The sequence below is a fragment of the Macrotis lagotis genome, chromosome X (genome assembly GCF_037893015.1).
Source record: "Macrotis lagotis isolate mMagLag1 chromosome X, bilby.v1.9.chrom.fasta, whole genome shotgun sequence".
Classification (NCBI taxonomy): domain Eukaryota; kingdom Metazoa; phylum Chordata; class Mammalia; order Peramelemorphia; family Peramelidae; genus Macrotis; species Macrotis lagotis.
Window position 1 is genome coordinate 214,540,976 of NC_133666.1, and position 17,606 is coordinate 214,558,581.

Genomic DNA, 17,606 nt, shown 5'->3' on the forward strand with positions numbered 1-17,606 from the left:
ACTAGAATCACTAGATGGTCTCTGAAGTCCCTTTCAGTTCTAAATCTATCATCCTAAATTAGCTTGCTCGAGAAAACAACTGGAGAGGGTTCTACCTAAAAGGGGAATGCACACTTAGGAATCCTTTTCATCATACAATTTTTTTTTTTAATAAATAGGCGTTTTGGGGAGGAAAGAATTAGGCAAAGGGTATCCATGTCCAATGGACTGTACAATTTTGGATGCAAACAAAATAAGAATGTATTTAAAGGCAGCAATCTCTTTAATTGTGCAATGATGCATAATCACAGGATAATCCATAGACCATGGTTTAATAGATTATTGGCCAGTCTTGAAAAGAAAGTTAAAGAAATCCTTGAGATATATTTTAATATTGAGATTAGGGAAGTTTTGATCGAATATAGAGATTAAGAAGATTAAGTTAAGGAAATCGCTGAGTTACATTCTAGTATTTTCTAGCTCAGACTGGCCTGTACATGATATGCATAGGCACTCAACAAACCCTGAGACAGGATTTGTAGAGGTTCAGGAAGAGAGATACTGCAAGAAGTCATAAAGACACTGAGGATTTTGTTGCTGGACAGCATGGTTACCAGATGTGAAGAACCATTTTTCAACAGCATAACAAAAGATCAAGGAAAAGGAAAATACCTCAATTACTTCCTTTGCTATTTTATCATTCTTCTATCTATAAATATTAATTTCCATGAAGTAATAGGTGTTATAGAATATTTTTTAACTACATTCATTCCAAATGATTATATTTTTTCAAGGTTGAATGAAGAGAAAAGACATTACTTGATGTGACAATTTGTAAGGTATGGTTAATTTCCTACAAAATAAGTCCTCTCTTCCTCTGACTTCCACCCAAGATAATAGTTACATTCTAACCCCCCACCTCCACCCTGGGTAACTTACAGTATTTTCAGTATTTTCACATCCCAGGAGAGATTTTTCTTGTTGCATTTTCAATGCTCAGTAGCCTTAAAGAATTTTCTTTGATAATACTAGGGTTTTAAAACCATAAAAGTAAAGAAATGGATTCTTTTAGTTATACTTTTTTTTTTACACATTATTACTAACATGGTCCTTAACAAGTATAAAGTCAAAAAAGGTCTATAAAAATTAGTTATATTTATTATAAGATTGAGAAAACCAAAAGGAAGGTTTGAGGTATTGACTTGAAACTATAATTGCAAACATTTCTGAACTCATCATTCATGTCTATGTGAGAGCAAGGCTCTTCTTTATTTGTAGAAATGAATTCCAAACTGGACACTTATGGGTGTTTCCAAATATACCTCCAGGGGTTTTGTAACAGTGTATACAACATGCCTATATTAATTTAATTCAGATTAATGTAAAAATAAAAAAGTCTGGACATTACTTGCTCAAAATATTTTTGTCTAATATAATACTTTTATATTTAATACTTTCTACAGAGAATAGCTGATGAAAGAATATTAAGGTAACCACTCCTTGCAAAAATTCCTTATTATTAATTCCTTTGCTTGTTTACAGTGATTAGGATTACTACAAGAATATAAGGAAAGCACAGATTCTCTCCCACAGGGACAACTGAACAAATGCTTTTAAGGCAGGTCTCCATCTAGTTTCACAGAAAACATTAATGCTGAGGTTCTTAACCTGGGGTCCAAGAACTTGGGTTTAATGTATTTTTTAAATGAATGATTTCAATATAATTGGTTTCCTTTGTAATCCTGTGATTTTTATTTTATGCAATTAAAAACATTTAAAGGAGGACATAGGCTTCAAAATGTCAAAGGTATTCAAAAACAAAAATAAGGTTAAGAAACCCTGATTTAGTGATTATTTAAAAACATGAACCAGTCGGTCATGGCAAGCTAAATGTAATTTTTTAGCTTCTTCCCTCAGCTTTGGCCTTAAATTGCTATTCTGTGGTCTATGGATTATCCTGTGATTATACATCATTGTACTGTAATAGACACTCTACATACCCTTGGTTATCACTAAGCTAATACTCAAGACACCCTAGACAGTTTGCATCAGAGCTGGCTTGCAGCCACTATATTTTATTACCTTTTCTAAATTTCCAATGAAATTTGTTTCCCAAATAGGTCATTTCCTTGGGCCTCAGACCCTACTGTTACCAAGTCAAATACTTTGCTGATTTGTTATTTAAAAGCTTAAGGAGACAAGAATAATAACATTCACATAGAGGCCTGATATAAACAGGAATGCAGTAATTAAAAGCTATTATAGCCTACTTCTTCAAGTTATGTTGTTTTATCCCAAATATTTTTGTTTTTTAATCTGGCTTCTTTTACAATGAACTCTAGGACTATGTTAGGCAACTCACAGCTTTAAAAAGCAAACCACAACAACCTCTAAAAGTGACCCTATCAACTCTAAAAATAGAATACAATGGTTCTATATTAACTGAAGCTTTTGCTTCTCACTTCAAATTCGACTCATTACATAACTCAAAGTCAGAAAAATTAGAAGTCAGTCTTACCTTATTTGTAGCAGTAGCACTGGATCCAGGTACCACAGGTACATTTGTCACTTGTACAGAAAGATAATTATTATCTATAAGAGGCCAGGCACCTTCCACCTTGCATGTTTGAAAGTGATCATTAAAAGTTCTAAGGTGAGGATCTCCAAACAAGCCACAAAAAAGATAGGTGGGAGCACTCTGGTCCCCTCCCAGATGTTCTCTAGCTTCTGAATGGCTATGATAGTTACAAGGGTCATGGGTAACTTCAGGGTTGGTAGAGGATGTGGGTCCATCCTTGGAACAGTTTCTCTGGCTCATGAGGTCATTGATTCCTAGTACAGCTGAATGGTAGACCAGATTTCCACGGCAGGCTTTGGAAGTACGCTGGGTACAGCCAGCATAAGCACGTAGAGCCTTGCAGAACTCTGAATCAAAGCCATCGATGGCAGAGTTCAGGTGAGATGTCAGTGACACAAAGTCTGTGGTACATTTCTGGATTCGACACTGGGTTGGTTGTTGGCAATAACCTAAAGGAGGTAAGATGAAAATAAAATGCTTAAAAGGTGAGCTGTTTTAAGATGATATATTATTACTTCATGAATGAACTACACAAGACAACTACCATTTTCCTTCAGGAAAACTGTTATACTGGCTTGATGCAGGGGTGGGGGGAACAAAAACAAGGGGGGGGGGGGCTTTACACCAGGAGTCAGATAAAATAGTAAATGAAAGTACTTAAATTACTAATTTTTAAAGTATATTTAAAATATTCAGTTACTATAAAGGTAAATTCTATTACATTATTTAAAAAACTATTATTAGCTTAGAAAGGAAAGCAAATACTACTTGAGATACAGTTTGAAGCAGAAGCACCTATCATTACCCAGAGGGGGGAAGTATATGTGTTACAGAATATCTATGTAAAAGTTCAAAACATGAACTCATACTAAGCTATGTATGTATGTATGCAGCCTCTATACCAAGAAAACGAAAGTACTAAAAGTTAAAAAAAAAAAAACACTTTCTATTAGCCAAGTGTACAAGTCACACTCCACTTTAACCATAACTTATAATCACTTGCCACCTAGAAAGTTTAACTACCTAAACGTGAACAAATGAATTGGCAAAAATTTTAATTTTTCCAATTTTTTTCCAATTCTCCTAGGGCTATGAGATCAAATGCTCTAGACCAAACATTTGTATAGCATTTTTTTTTTATTCCTTAGATGGCCAATAACGAGGGAAAAGGCAAGTTTTGAGATATTCTCAGTAACAGAATTAGATAGCCATGATTGACTATTGGCTTTTAGAATTCTGAACTAAAAGAACAATGGTAGAATGTTGACTTCTAGATGTGAATATATAGATACTGCCCTTTTTCTCAAAAAAAAAAAAGACACAACTTAGCAAATTAAAAGTGAAATTATAGCAAACATCTTAAGTTCTGACACTAAGAAGAAAAACAAACCTAAAAGTATAAAGCTGTGTTGAATGGTTTCCAAAATGATGCTTTCATTCAATAAAAGGAGAAATAATGCATACTATATGCCACAAAACACAAAATAAAAGCCAAAACAGTTTTATAGTTTGTCCTTGAATTATGAAAGCATGCATAAAAAATGAGAACAAAATTGGTATTTATACTAACATAACTGGACTACAGAAATGGATCTACAAGGACACAGATCAAGTTCTGAGTATAACAAATAAAACAATTATTTAAATAAATCTTGATTCAACATTACATTAGAACATTGGCCCTAAATTTGTACCCTAAAGAACTTTAATATGTTTTAGTGAGAAAATTCTAAAGTCCATAATAAACCACTGATGATATTATTTACATAAAGAAACATCTTATCACCCCATTTTCCTTTTAAACAAAAAAAAAGGAAACAAGAAATCCTAAGCTTTGATGTTAATTTTAAGTAATTTAAAATCACAGAAGTGAATATTGTACATTGGATGAAAGAAAGCAGTTACTGAACCATAACTATACTCCTAAATTTTAAGACATTCATCACAAAAATAGCTGATGGCTTTGGGTTCTATTTTCTAAGCTTTCAGAGTTTAGAGTAGTTCAGGTATTTAAAAAGCCATTCTCTTCAAAAGAAAGTTGATCATGCTCAAAGAATTAAAGTACAAAAAAATGAGTTAAGGCTATTTTACAGGTAGGAAAAGGGCTTGGTTTTGTTAAAACATAAACAATAAGCATTGAGTCCTAGGTCAATACTGGAATATTGATTCCCAGTCCTCATAAGATCATAGATCATAGATTTAGAGCTGAAAAAGTCCTTCCAGGTCATCCCATCCAAGTCTCTAGTTTTATAAACGGAGACACTGTTATCCAAAGTTATCAGGTAAAATAAGTAAAAATGCCAAAATTCAAACCAAGGTCTTAAGATAACAAATTTGCTACTCTTTCTGCCTTCCACCTTCCATTCAAGGCTACATTTTCTATGTAATGTATTATCAGTAGTGGTAATGGTTGTAAAGACTTGAGCAACCGATTCATAGTATATTAGGAATTAAAGAAATGAAAACATGGTCTTAAGATAATCTGGTTAACATCCAGCTTTTATACTTATGTGATAGCACAAGAACTTTCCGCTAAACTTACTAGGGCTATTTGTTCTTTTTATGGTCTATAAAATTCAACCGAGCATACATTTACTTGCAATTATTTCAAATAGTCATAAACTATCAAAAGTAGTGGTGTGGAAATGCAAATGCACTAACTGTCCAAAGGGAAAAAAGGAGAAGAATTAAATTTCTAATTCTTTAGCTTTCCTTTTTTCTCCCCACTCTCCTCCTTTAGCTGGTAGGTGGAGGTTGATTCCTTTGTGAGATCTTAAACAAAACAGAAACCACATATTCCAGAGATGAGGAACTAAATAGTGTTAGACTGTTATTTGGTCTTTTATGGTGGAGGGAGGAGGGAAAACTGGAGAAAAAGAAAAGGGAAATATGAGTCTAGATCCAACAGTCTCAACTCCCTCAGCCCAAGTTTCTTTATTATGACTAATTTACAGTATCCCCCCAGAAATATCTAGGCTTCATGAATTTATAATGACAACGCACACTCTGCCTGTTCTAAGTGGTAAAGTAAACCTCCTGTCAAAATGCCAAGACAAGGCCAAGTAGAAATAGTCTCAAAGATCTAGCAAAGGAAAGCCAAGAAATACATGAGGAAGCAAGCTGCTCCATATTTGATCCTCAGTCAGGAAATGCAGAGCTTTGTTAAAAAAATATCTGAATAATGCACTCTTTGCTTTCCCAAGGGAATAAATTAAAAATTTACAGGTAAAGGTTTCACTGTTTTGCCCATCAAGTTATTTGTTATTAATGGGAGGAAGATTAGCTGCTCTATTTTTGTTTCAGTTAATGGAGAATGTGCTAATGGATATGTGTTTACAAAGATCCTAGTGCCAAGGATTCAACACAAAACTGTCACAAATCAATGAGCCAGATTTATCCATACGATCTTGAAGTAGAATGATTTTTTTTTTTTTGGTGTGAGATATGTGCAAGCTATATTAAAAGAATGAATCTTTAAGCCATATGGACTGCTGAGGTAACTGCCATGATTACAGTGATATAACATATGGTTGCCCATCTGCAAAAAGCATTTGACTAGGGTCACTGAAATGAATAAAAATCATTCCGTGCATTACCAAAAAGTACTGTCCTTAAGAGAGGACTCACAATACAGAAAGAGGGCTAGGCAATCCTGGTTCCAAAACATAAATTGCCTGACCCAGATTTAAACAAATGTTCAAAAAAATCCTCTCAATATTGCCTTAATAAAATGATACTGTGTTAAAAAAAATTATTGTTTTAGGTTCTAAATTTTTAAAGAAGCCTTAATTTTGTAAATCAAGAATTTTGTTGTTTCTTGCATACTTCCCAAGAGATTAATTATTTTCAAGGACCACATTCTGCACTTCTAATAGAATTTCCATCATTATCAATGATGCATGGAGCCTTAGCTAAAACAGAACTAGTTTACAACTGACAACAAAAAAACATTAAATACCAGTGGAGAGTATGGATGGTCAGTTAGACCTGACACTATTTAACCATGGGCAAGCTACTTAACCTCTGAGCTTCAGTTCTCTCATCCGTAAAATGATGGAGGAAAAAAAAATACCTTTATTATTTATCTTACATAGTTGCTGTGAGGTTCAATGAGAAGACAGAAGGCAAACAGTGTTATAAAAGTGCTAGTTATTACTGCAACTATGTACAAGACATTGTTTTATATTTTCTAATATTCTTCACTTCACCTACATAATGCAAAACATTTGATTATTAAAATTATCCTTTTATTAAAACATTCATTTGTTCCAATTTTGTTTTGAGTTCAAATAGAAAGTGATGCAAGCACTGAGGTGACTCCTCCCACTTTTTCAAAGATTCTCTTATTTAAAACAATGTACCTTTAAAAGACAGAGCCAAAGTAATGCTGGATATGTAGCCTACAATTAGCTATTTATTTTCTATAGGAAATAAAATCACTAACTTAAATTTTTAATTCTGAAACCTGAAACATAGTTAAGGTTTGCCTCTCTATCTTTCCCTCAGATCAGCAGATACAAAAGGAAAACATAGTTGGTTGTACTGCCTTCTCCAAGGACATCCCCAATTTTAACATGGTTGGTGTGAGACCTAGTAAATAAATGACAATTACAACACACATATCTGGGTGGCATAAAAAGCACAGTACTTACAGTCTTCGCTGGTGATTTGTGTTCATGTAACTACATGGAAAGATCTCCAAGTGAAAGGATAAAACTTCCTTCTTACTAAAGTTCCAGGGAGAGATCATTTCCACTTTGACTTGGAACAAAAAAATACTAAAAAGCAGAAAAGATCTCTCCCAAGTCAATGTCTTACAAAGAAAACTCGTGCTTTTAAAAAGTGGAATCAATATTTTTTTTAACAAAGCAACCATCAATCTAGCCAGTCTAAGAGGGACTCTGGCATTCTCAAGCTGATTTGCATCTCTTGCCCCAAATCAGTTACCTAGAGGGCTGTTTTCATTAGGGAAGAGTAATTTGGGCTATATTTGGGCTACATCTGCCTCGGCTGGCAAATAGCAACCTCTCTCACGCCTTATCTCCAGGCCCCCAAAAATGTTTCTTGCTACAAGTTTTTAGGAAGGAATTTGAAGGCTGCTTTTAACTGGGTTTTTCAAAAACCGGAGCTGGTCTGAAGTAGTTGAGTTACGTTGAGATCGAACCACCTCCTTGTTTTCCTGTTAAAAAGTAGAGTTTTGGAGCTTCACCAATCCCCCAACTCCTGAGAAACAGCCCAAGGCTCCTTCTCTCCAGCAGGGAGGGAGGCGGCAGCCGCAGAAACTCGATCCGAGTCCCGAATTTCGGTAATTAGGCTCGAAGAAAGTGATTAATAATAACAATAATAATAATAATAATGATAATAATGCATCGGGACATTTTCCCCAAACCACTGCCTTTTAAGCTGGCACCTGGGGGAGCTCTGAGGGGTCTGTGCAGAGCGGGAGGGAGGCCGGGCGGAGGGGCCATCTTACACGCCTCTCCGGCTGGGCAGCAGCTTGGTGCAGTTGGGCCCGTGTGCTAAAGCAGGCTCCGCGGCCAGGTGTCCCGGAGACACACACGCACACACGGACATACATGCACGCATACATGCACGCATGCACACACACTCTTTCGGTCTCTCTGACTCGCCTCTTCCATCTCCGGCTGTTTCCACTAGAAACAAAGAAGTCTTTCCCGCCCCCGGCCCAACCCCCGCACTGGCAGCCCCCGCGCCCCGCGGCGCGCCTGCCCCCTCCCTGCCTCCCCTCCGGGGCCCGGGCGGCGGGTACCTGCGGGCAGCACCCCGAGGCCGAGCAGCAGCAGGAGCGCGGCCGGCGGGGGCGGGCGCCGGGAGCGGCGCGCCTCAGCCCCGGCGGCGGCGGCGGCGGCGCAGGAAGGGGCAGCTCTCCCCATGCCCGTCCATGCAGGTCTCCTCCGGGGCGGCGGCGGCGGCGTGGGGGCCCGGGAGCCGGGGCCGCTGCATGGACACGCGATGGGGCCTCGCTTTCTCTTCTTCCTCCTTCAGTCCCGCGCGGGCGGGAGGCGGCCGCCGCCCCCGCAGCAGCAGCAGCAGCAGCAGCAGCAGCAGCAGCCCGGAGCGCGGCGCCGGAGGAGCGGGCGGAGGAGGAGGGCGGCCCCCGGCAGCATGGCGAGAGGAGGAGGAAAGAAGACAAAAGAAGGCCCGTGAGTGTCGCCGCCGCCGGCCTCTCCGCTTCCCGGAGCGCGGCCAGGGGCTCGGGGCGCCGCGCGGGACGTGGGGGCGAGTGCGCGCGCCGGGCCGGCCTGGCCGGGGTGTCTCCGCTCGCCCCTCCCCCGCCCCATCAATCAATCCGTGCGCCGCGCTCCCCTCCCACGCGGGCGCGCCCCCGGCCAATCCGCGCCCGCCTCCTACCTCAGCGGCGTCCCTGGGGCCGCGAGCGCCGGCGGAGCCAGGCAGACCCGACGCTTCGGGCGGCCCCCGGGGCCCGCCCCCCCCGCCCGGGCCCGTCGGAGCTGCGCTGCCCCGGGGCCCAGCGGCGTGCCATGGCCGCCGCCCGGCCTCGCCACCGCACCGGGTCGTGCCCGCTTGGCCGCGCCGACGGAAGGGGCGGCCGGGCCGGGCCGGGGCGCTCCCGACTTGGGCCGCCTTGTTTTCTACGGCGCGCTCCCCGCCCCCTCCGGACACGCCCTAGCTATCTCGGTCCGCGCTCCGGGGCGGCGTCTGGGGATCACGTGTGTGGGGCTCCGCCTTCGCAGCCAATCACTTCCCCGAAACCACATTCCGACTTCGATCTCGGGAGTGGAGCTGCGGGAAAGAAAGCCAGCTTTCCTGGGCCGGAATGTGACTGGCGGGGCCGGGGGCCTCTGATTGGCTGGGAAAGGTCTCCGTGGGCCCGCGTAGGAATTTACTGGCAGCTCCAAGCGGGCCGGGCTCGCCCGTTGGCTCCCCCGTTGGCTCCCCCTTGGACTCGGCCGCCCGGGTCCGGGCTTGGCAGCCCAGTTCGCGAAAACGAGCCTAGCACTGGTTGCGGCGGGCCGGTGGGGTCGCTTTTACTTAGCTCCCTCACACCGGGCAAACTTGAACATGCCCGATTAGAGAGTAATTTAGATTAATGAGAAAGTTAATGCGCTGCCTCGGATGCTTAACTAATTATGAAATCGTGGAGAGGGCAAGTCACAGCTTCTCACAGCCTCAGTTTCTTCATCTGAAAAAGGTTTATGCTGAGGAAAGCACTTTGCTTAAAATACTGTATAAATAAGTGTGTTTTGTTATTTTATGACTCATGGTAACTGAGCTTAGGTGAGAAATCCGAGGCCTTGGCAACCAACACATTAAACTACATTTCTATTTTCCCAGAATTAAATCAATAAGAAAAAAGGCTAGTTTGTAAGGTGACTGAAAAGGGAGAAAACCCCTAATCTTGGAATCAGAGAGATAACAGAACTCAGTTTGCTTATCAGTAGTTATGAAATGCCATCTAATCTACCCAAATCCACTTTTTCTCTCTCCTAGAATACATATTATTTTCCTCAAACTGACCTATTTTAGGCCCACATAATTCCCAGACAATCAAAATTTGGCAATATCTGGAAATAATCATTCTGGCCACATTAATCTATTCCTCCCCCCCTTCCCCTTTTAAACAATGTGCTTATTCAAATTAGTTTGGACGGCATCCTCCCTCTACAAGGATTTACTTCTTACAGACTCTTTGCTCTAGCCAAGCCCGGGACCTTTATGCAAGATTGCCTCCGCTATCCAGCCATACCCTTTCATTGCATAATTATTACATAAGATGTGGTGACTCAAGTAGTAAACATAACTTTCACTACCTGAGATATAATTCAAGCTTTGACTATATTATAATAATAGCTTTTACAACCTGGAGAAATGATTTTTTGGTAGTAGAATTAGCATACTTCAAGATTTTACTGCATAACAAAATCTTATTCGATTGGAAATAAGTAATTATCATACTAGATTAAATAAATCAAAATTGTAGCAATGAAAGCTTTTTCTTTAAAAAAGGTGCAATTAAGTATTCTAAAGTATTTTAACAAAACTGACACAATTTATAAAATTTGCTCTGTGTTCTGAGAAACAATTAAAGATACATTATAAATCCTTTGTCCCAAAGCATATGACAAACCCAAACTAAAGGAAATAACTTAGATCTGTTTATTTCCTGACTCTCTAAGGTTTTCTTAGTTTCATTACAATGACAGGTACATCGGAATTTGATAACAATAGAGGGCGCTCTCTGCAAACTCTAGGGTCAGTAAATGACACTTCCTTAACAGGAAAATTTCATCTCCTCTACGGTGCTTTATTGTTCCTCTGTTGTAAAATTTGACAAGCCTAAGATTTATGTGTATAACAATTCACTTTTTATTACTATATAAGTGTATAGTTGGCTAAGGGGAAATGCTAATTTTTTACAATTAAGCTAGAAGGAGGTTCCCATTTTCAAGTGTCAAGACATTAGGTGAGCTGAGGGACTAGGACAGAAAATTAGAGTTGATATCACTCAATTATATCAGTTTTGTAAACTCAAGAGCAAAGGGCACACAGTCTTTTTAACTAAAAAAATAAGATGAGGTTCTCAGAATTAACTCTGGGGAAAACATAATTGAATGAATATTCTATCACTGATATTTGTTGACTTTACATTTCAAACTAACATTATGCTGAAATCAATGATTTTTACAACTCAGGAATCTATCCAGCTACTTAGTTTCTTCTCTCCTTTCTTACTTTTCCTCCATTCCCATTTTTCTTTTAGTCCAGGAAAGAGGAAACAAGGTGGCAGGCTATTTAGGGACCCAGCAAAACATAAACTTAATGTGCAACTGGGTAGAATTCAAACACATGCAAGAAGCATTAATGGATTTTAAACAAAATGTGGTTTGCTTTTCCTGAAGGCATTCCTGATGGCTTAACTGTTCCCTTGTTAATATAATCTCCATTTTCAGAAATCCAACACAGGTCTCAAGGTCTGTCTACTTAATACAATGCATTAGGGAAGAGCAGCTGGGTATCAGACCTGGGGTTTCAATTTTTAAAACACAGTATATGTGATATGTTTTCCACTCCCCCTCTTCCTACCCCCCCCTGTAATCTACCATTTTGAGGAGGGGAGGTCAAAGAACTAAAATAAAATATGTTCTAAAAAATACAAGCTCTCCATATGTTTGTACTTACATCATCTTTAACTCTTACGGTCCGGTATGGTGACTGGAGGGCCAAAGGGACATCGAAACTCCTTGAAAAGCTCGGACCCTGGCACTTACTTTTTGAACCTATGTATTGGATAATAGACACAACAGTTAGTACCCTGTCCAGAAGGGGAAGGATGAGGATTCATTCATTGTACCTACAAAAACTGGCTGACAGGAACCCAGCATCTTTACAACCACTCCCTGAGCTTGAAAGTAGCAGGTGCAAAAAGCATTTGGAAACCGATTGCCAGAGCCAGCGAGGTAATGTGCTTCCTGGCCATTTATCTCAGGAAACCAGCACAGTCTTCCCTTCGAAACAAAATTAACCTCTCATTAGCCAGGCACTCACTCCCAAGAAAGCCTTAAAAGCTTTACCATCTCACTAATGTATTTAGGATTTTCTTCCAGGCAATTATTACATCAGTTACACTTTGTGATCTGAGCCCAGGCCCTTGCTTGCGTTTTTGTCAGGCTCTGAAACCACCTGCCTCAAAGATGAGGCTATCAAATACTTTCTTGGGGGTTCCTGCAGATCTTTCAGGCACAGAACCAGTTGATTCTGAAGAGTGATCCAAACTAGCAGTATTACTATTTATAAGAATTAGATGGAAAATCACCCGAATACAAAGAAAGCACACACTAACTTCACCTCTTTTTCTGGGACAAGTTTTCCATCAACTCCACCTACATGCCCACACACACAGCAACTCATCTTACAGGAACCCTTTTTTTCTGGAAGTAGCGGAAAGGGGACGATCTGCTGCTGCTGTTGCTGCTGTTGCTGCTGCTGCTCAGCCCTGGAAACCTGCTGCCTGAACATAACTGTTCCACAAGTAGAGTGTTGTTGTGTGTGTGCATCTTCAGTGTATAACATTGGCTCAACTCTGCAAAGGTGGTGAAGGGGCAATTCCAGGGGAATTGTGCGGATTGATTGCTTGGTTTGGGTTGTTTTGTTGTGTTTTGTTTTAAAGCACAGTTGCTTCTCTTAGCCGCTTCCTTGCGGTCTGAGAGGTGTCTCCCTCTCTAGTGGATGGAGACAGACCCCAGCGATCCAGTCTTCCTCTCCCTACCTCTTTCCCCCACCCCTTCATTCCCGGTTTCTCACCCCCCACCCCCCCACCCCCCACCCCGGCTCCACCGCAAACTCTAACAAAATAAACAACTCACCACAGGCATGCCCTTGTCTTCATGGTGACGCTTGCCAGCTGGGAAAAGAAGGCGCAAGCCGCCAGCTCTGGTGCGCGGTGCAGCGCCCCGTCCCCCCAGGTGAGGGGCGCCCGTCGCACCTCCGGCCAGGCGGGGCCAGCGCGGCTGGGCTCGGCGGCCGCGGGAGCCCGGCTCAGCCTCGCAAGCGAGGGGATGTGGCTTCCGCGACAGCCGGAGCTCTCCCCCGCCTATAGCAAGGAGAGGAGGGGACTCCTCGGTTCCCCTCTCCCCCGCGCTGGGTCCCGCCCCTCCTCTCCCCAGAAGGGCTGCAGCAGCGCGCTGGTGCTCCTCTCCTCCCGCGGCCCCTCCGGGAGCCGCTGGAATGTACCTGCACATCTGGCGCATCAGCCGGCCGCGGCAGCGCGGGCCCGTCGGTCCCCCGCCTCGTCTGTGCCCCGCTCCCTCCCCCTTCCCACAAGGCTGGCACAAAGGGCGTCTTTCAGCGCCGGAACACTGGGGCCTCCTCGTCGGCCGCCTCGCTTTTGCCAACCCCCCCCCCCCCCCCCCCCAGCCGCACCGGTTCACAATCCCGCGTCAGCCTTTGCCTGGACCGAGCCTGGACCAACGCGTGGAAAAACATCAGAGTAGTTCAGCGGCCCAGGACCGCTCGGCCCCGCCTGTCCAGAAGCCGGCTGAGCCCCGCAGAGCACAATGGCCCGGGCCGGCTTTTCTTTTCAGTTCTTTCCTTGACAAGAGTCACATTGCGTATTTCTTTCCTTACCTTGGCCGCATGACAGACATGTAACACTTCCCATCATTTTATTGTTAATAAATTTTAAAGTATGGAAGATTGTGTCCAAGAAATTCTTTTTTCTTTTCTTTTTTTGTGTGTGAAATGAAGGATCTAAATGAAGTTGATTTCTAAGAGCCCTTCCTGTCTCAACATTCTATGATACACACACACACACACACATATATACAAGAGGACACACACACACACACACACACACACACACACACAGAGAAAATATGATGCTTTAAATTTTAGATTGAAAGAGATGGGACTTAACCATTTTTCTTCTTTTCTTTTTTGTATCATGGACGCCATTGGCAATATGGTAAAATATTTGACCTCCAAATAATGCTTGTAAATGCATTAAGATAAATATATTGCATTACAAAAGCAACAAATTATATTGACATAAATATATAATTCTTCATTATAGAAGTCTTAGATACCCTAAAAGCTATCCACAGATCATGGGTTTAAAGGTTTAAAGGTTAGGACTGCCCAGTCTATGGGCAGGAACTGTTAGCCATGCTGCTCATAGGTTGCAAGAATAAGTATAAATGAGAAATTGTAATATGAAAAAAAAACCCAAATCTAGAATTGTCAGGAAAAGGGACTTTCCATTAAAGTGACAATGTTTGGGGCTCAGAGGAGTGTGGTAGATACTGTCCACATAACGACAAAGACTAGTTTCTTTCTTTGCTGTGTTACACTGCCAATATTGAAATTTGTAGATCAAAAATTTAAGTGAAGAACTTGATCTATCTAATGCATTTATATTATACTACTAGTTGTCACTATTAGCCTATTGAATTCATTACTTTCAACACATTTATTTGAGCTCTTGCTTTCTCCCTGTACTATAGTATCACTTTTTCTACCCTTTCTTTCTGTGTCTCTATCACTTTTTCCTTTGCTGCCCATCTCTGTCTTTTTGTATGTATACCCCCCTTAGTCTCCACCTCTTTATATTCTGTCTGTCTTTCTGTCAGTCTCCTCTACTGGGTCATCCCTATACCTTCCCTGTCTTGCCATCTCTATCTTTGTCTCCGGCTGTCTCTCTTGTCTGTTTTTGTGTCTCTGTGTCTGTGTCTCTTGTCTCTGACTCTGTTTCTGTGCCAATCAACTGGAAAGAGAAAAGTGTACTAAGAAGGTTCTTGGAAAGGATAGGGTAGCAGTAAGATACAATTGAAAACATGTTCTTACCGCAGAACTTTTCAAAAAGCTCAGCTCCTAGCACATAGAAACATGGGATTTTAATTTGCCCACTTGCTTTACCCTTTGAAAATCCACTAAAGCAATCAGCAGAGCAGTAGCTTTGATTAAAAATCTTAAAGGCTAGTCTCCTGTGTTTTTCTTCTCTCAACCACCAACATAAAGAAAAGAAGGTACATGAAATAATGATAAACAAGAGTTCAAAGCCATTCCAGAATGCTAGTCTGAGAGGATAGTTTCCAAAGCAACTTCAGTTCTTCACCCCTCTTCTGCTATATTGAATTTTTACCATCATAAAAAATGCATACACACAGCAGAATTTTTTCGTATGTCTATAAATATTAGTCATCAAGTCTTAGATACTAGTTTATTAATACTCAATTAAGTGTATGAAATAATCACATTTGAATTTTACTCAACCTCATTATGCTCTAGCAATGGCCTTATATATAACAGCATTCTCCCTCATTCCTCTGAATGATGATGTCTTTCTGTTTTATGCTGGATGTGCTCTGATTTCCAGAAAATAATGGGCAATTCAAAGTGAAATTTAATTATTTTCTTAGGGATAAAAGATCTCTCTTCTCTTCTGCTTCCAGGATATTTAAATTATAAAACATAAACACTATGAATGAGTTTCAGAAGTCCTTGACTTTCATAGCAATGTTAACTTATTTTATTGATTAATTGAAAGTATTTTAAATAAATCCTTTTTCTTTATAGTATCACTCATTTCATTTTTTGAAAGTAATTGTAAACCTCTGCAATTTTATGTTTTTTTCCAATTTGTTTCAAGCTACAAACACCTGTGTAAAAGGACTAATTACCAAGTTATCCCTCATCCTCAAGGTATAGGTTAATTTTCCCTAAAAAGTTACACAAAGTTATCTCTGGTATTTGAGAGACCCTTACCTTTGATGCCTGCTGTTTCCTAGTCACCTAGGACATTAAAAGACCCCACTGGTTTCTCAGGTCCAGAGAATTATCACACTGAGCCCCACTAACTTGATGAATTTCCACAAGGAAACTAAGGGACTTATTCTACAGAAGTTTAGTGTATTCTTATTTTGTTACAGAAAACTCCCGAGTGCTTCATTTTGCATTTTGTATCAACATCTAGGGTGGCAAGGTGGCATGGTGAATGGAGCACTGGTCTTGGATTCAGGAACATGGGAATCTGGCCTCAGACACTTGCCATTTACTAGCTGTTTGACCTTGGACAAGTTACTTAACTCTGATTGCCTCAAGTCCAGGGCTGTCTCCAGTTGTCCTGATTCATATCTGGTCACTGGACCCAGATGACTCTGGAGGAGAAAGTGAGCACCCCTCTCAATCAAATCCAATTCATGTGCTTGTCATGGCATCACCTCTCTCTGCTATCCTGGTTTTCTTCTTCTTCCAAATGAAGGGCAAAACATTGTATTAACATCAAACCTAAACTAACAACTTTTTTATGTTATTCCAATCCAATGCATATATTCTGAAAATACTGGAATTTCGAAACTTTGAAAATTCTATTTTAAAGGAAACTTAACCAAGACCTAGTATCATCTACCATAATAATAACAAATTTTTAAAACCACCACATGACTAATTATCCAATAAGATCAATGGTCAAAGGAGTAAAGGAGTATACCTCCAAGATTTCTCCTTAGGTCTTACATTTCTAGCAAGCAAAGAGGATTGGGTGGCCCTACTTCAAGGTATATGTGACAGAGCCAACCCAGCCTCCAAACTCTAACTGCAACTCCTACCTTATATGTATTTCCAAGGATGAGATAGTCTCTGGCTGATTCCTGCCAATTAATGATTTGGGGCTGCTTGCAAAGTAGGTACAAAAAATCTTTTAATTTGCTGCTTAGATAGAACTCTGGGTAACTGAAAGGGTGAACCCCATCACCAAGGCCTCCTCTTTTTTACAGGATTTGAAGAGACAGGAAAATTCACTAAGCTATGTGAGGGTCTGGTCAGAATGGGGAAACTCCCTTTATCTGTCTGCATGTCATGAGTTCATGAACTCCTAAGCAAATCTGGGTTGGAACCACCTTCCATTTGTGTCTTCTTCCTTTTGGTACAGGGCCTTCTGAGATCCTTCCCAGACACTTGAACAGTACAATAGCATCTACCAGAGAAGTTGCAATGACAATAGAAGCAGAAAGGTCAGAAGGAGTTACCCAAAGAAAGAAAAACCAACAGAAAGATCCCCTTAAGTGTAGATCAGATTGCAGATGTAAAAAATGCAAAATGGCTATTAACTCTAAAATAGAAATCTCTTGCAAATGTTTCAAATAGTTTGAATGGTTTTCTCTTGGCTTTATGCTAGTAGTGGAGTGGATAATAATACCCGGATTTTGTTCAAAATAGTCTGTGATTCATTTATTCACTCAAAGCCCCTTAAAACTTTCCACTCTTGCTGAATTAAACTTGTCAACAGAATTGTCCCTGGAATGGCCAGGAACAGGGTCTGAAAGAATAACTGGGAGAGGGAAGTCTAATTCTCTATTGTTTCAGCTGAACCTGGGCAAACCTGAAGGACAGGGATTGGCACAAGTGACATTCCTCCCCCATACTGGTCTCAGCTAATCATGTTTCACTAGCTACTGTATCAGACAAGGGGGTCCATTGCCATCACTGTTATATATTTTAGAAATACCAGCTATAATAATAAAATGAGTTCTAGAAATACTAATATAGCAATAAAATGAGGAAGAAATTGAGG

At 40.9% G+C, this 17,606-nt stretch overlaps 1 protein-coding gene across 2 annotated transcripts in view; it reads right to left on the reverse strand.

Moving 5' to 3' along the window:
* The window catches only part of RGMB (repulsive guidance molecule BMP co-receptor b), a 35,936-nt gene extending 22,932 nt beyond the window's left edge, over positions 1–13,004 (reverse strand). Inside the window, exons 1-4 of one of the 2 annotated variants that reach the window (XM_074207641.1) lie at positions 12,904–13,004; positions 11,720–11,817; positions 8,328–8,557; positions 2,498–3,006 (exon numbers count right to left, since the gene is read on the reverse strand). In XM_074207641.1, the coding sequence (XP_074063742.1) occupies positions 2,498–3,006; positions 8,328–8,557; positions 11,720–11,724 (744 nt within the window). In that variant the 5' untranslated portion in view covers positions 11,725–11,817; positions 12,904–13,004. Of the gene's footprint in view, positions 1–2,497; positions 3,007–8,327; positions 8,558–11,719; positions 11,818–11,895; positions 12,798–12,903 lie in introns of those variants that run through there. The other variant, XM_074207642.1, reaches the window with a different exon arrangement.
* Between the last annotated feature and the right edge of the window lie 4,602 nt (positions 13,005–17,606).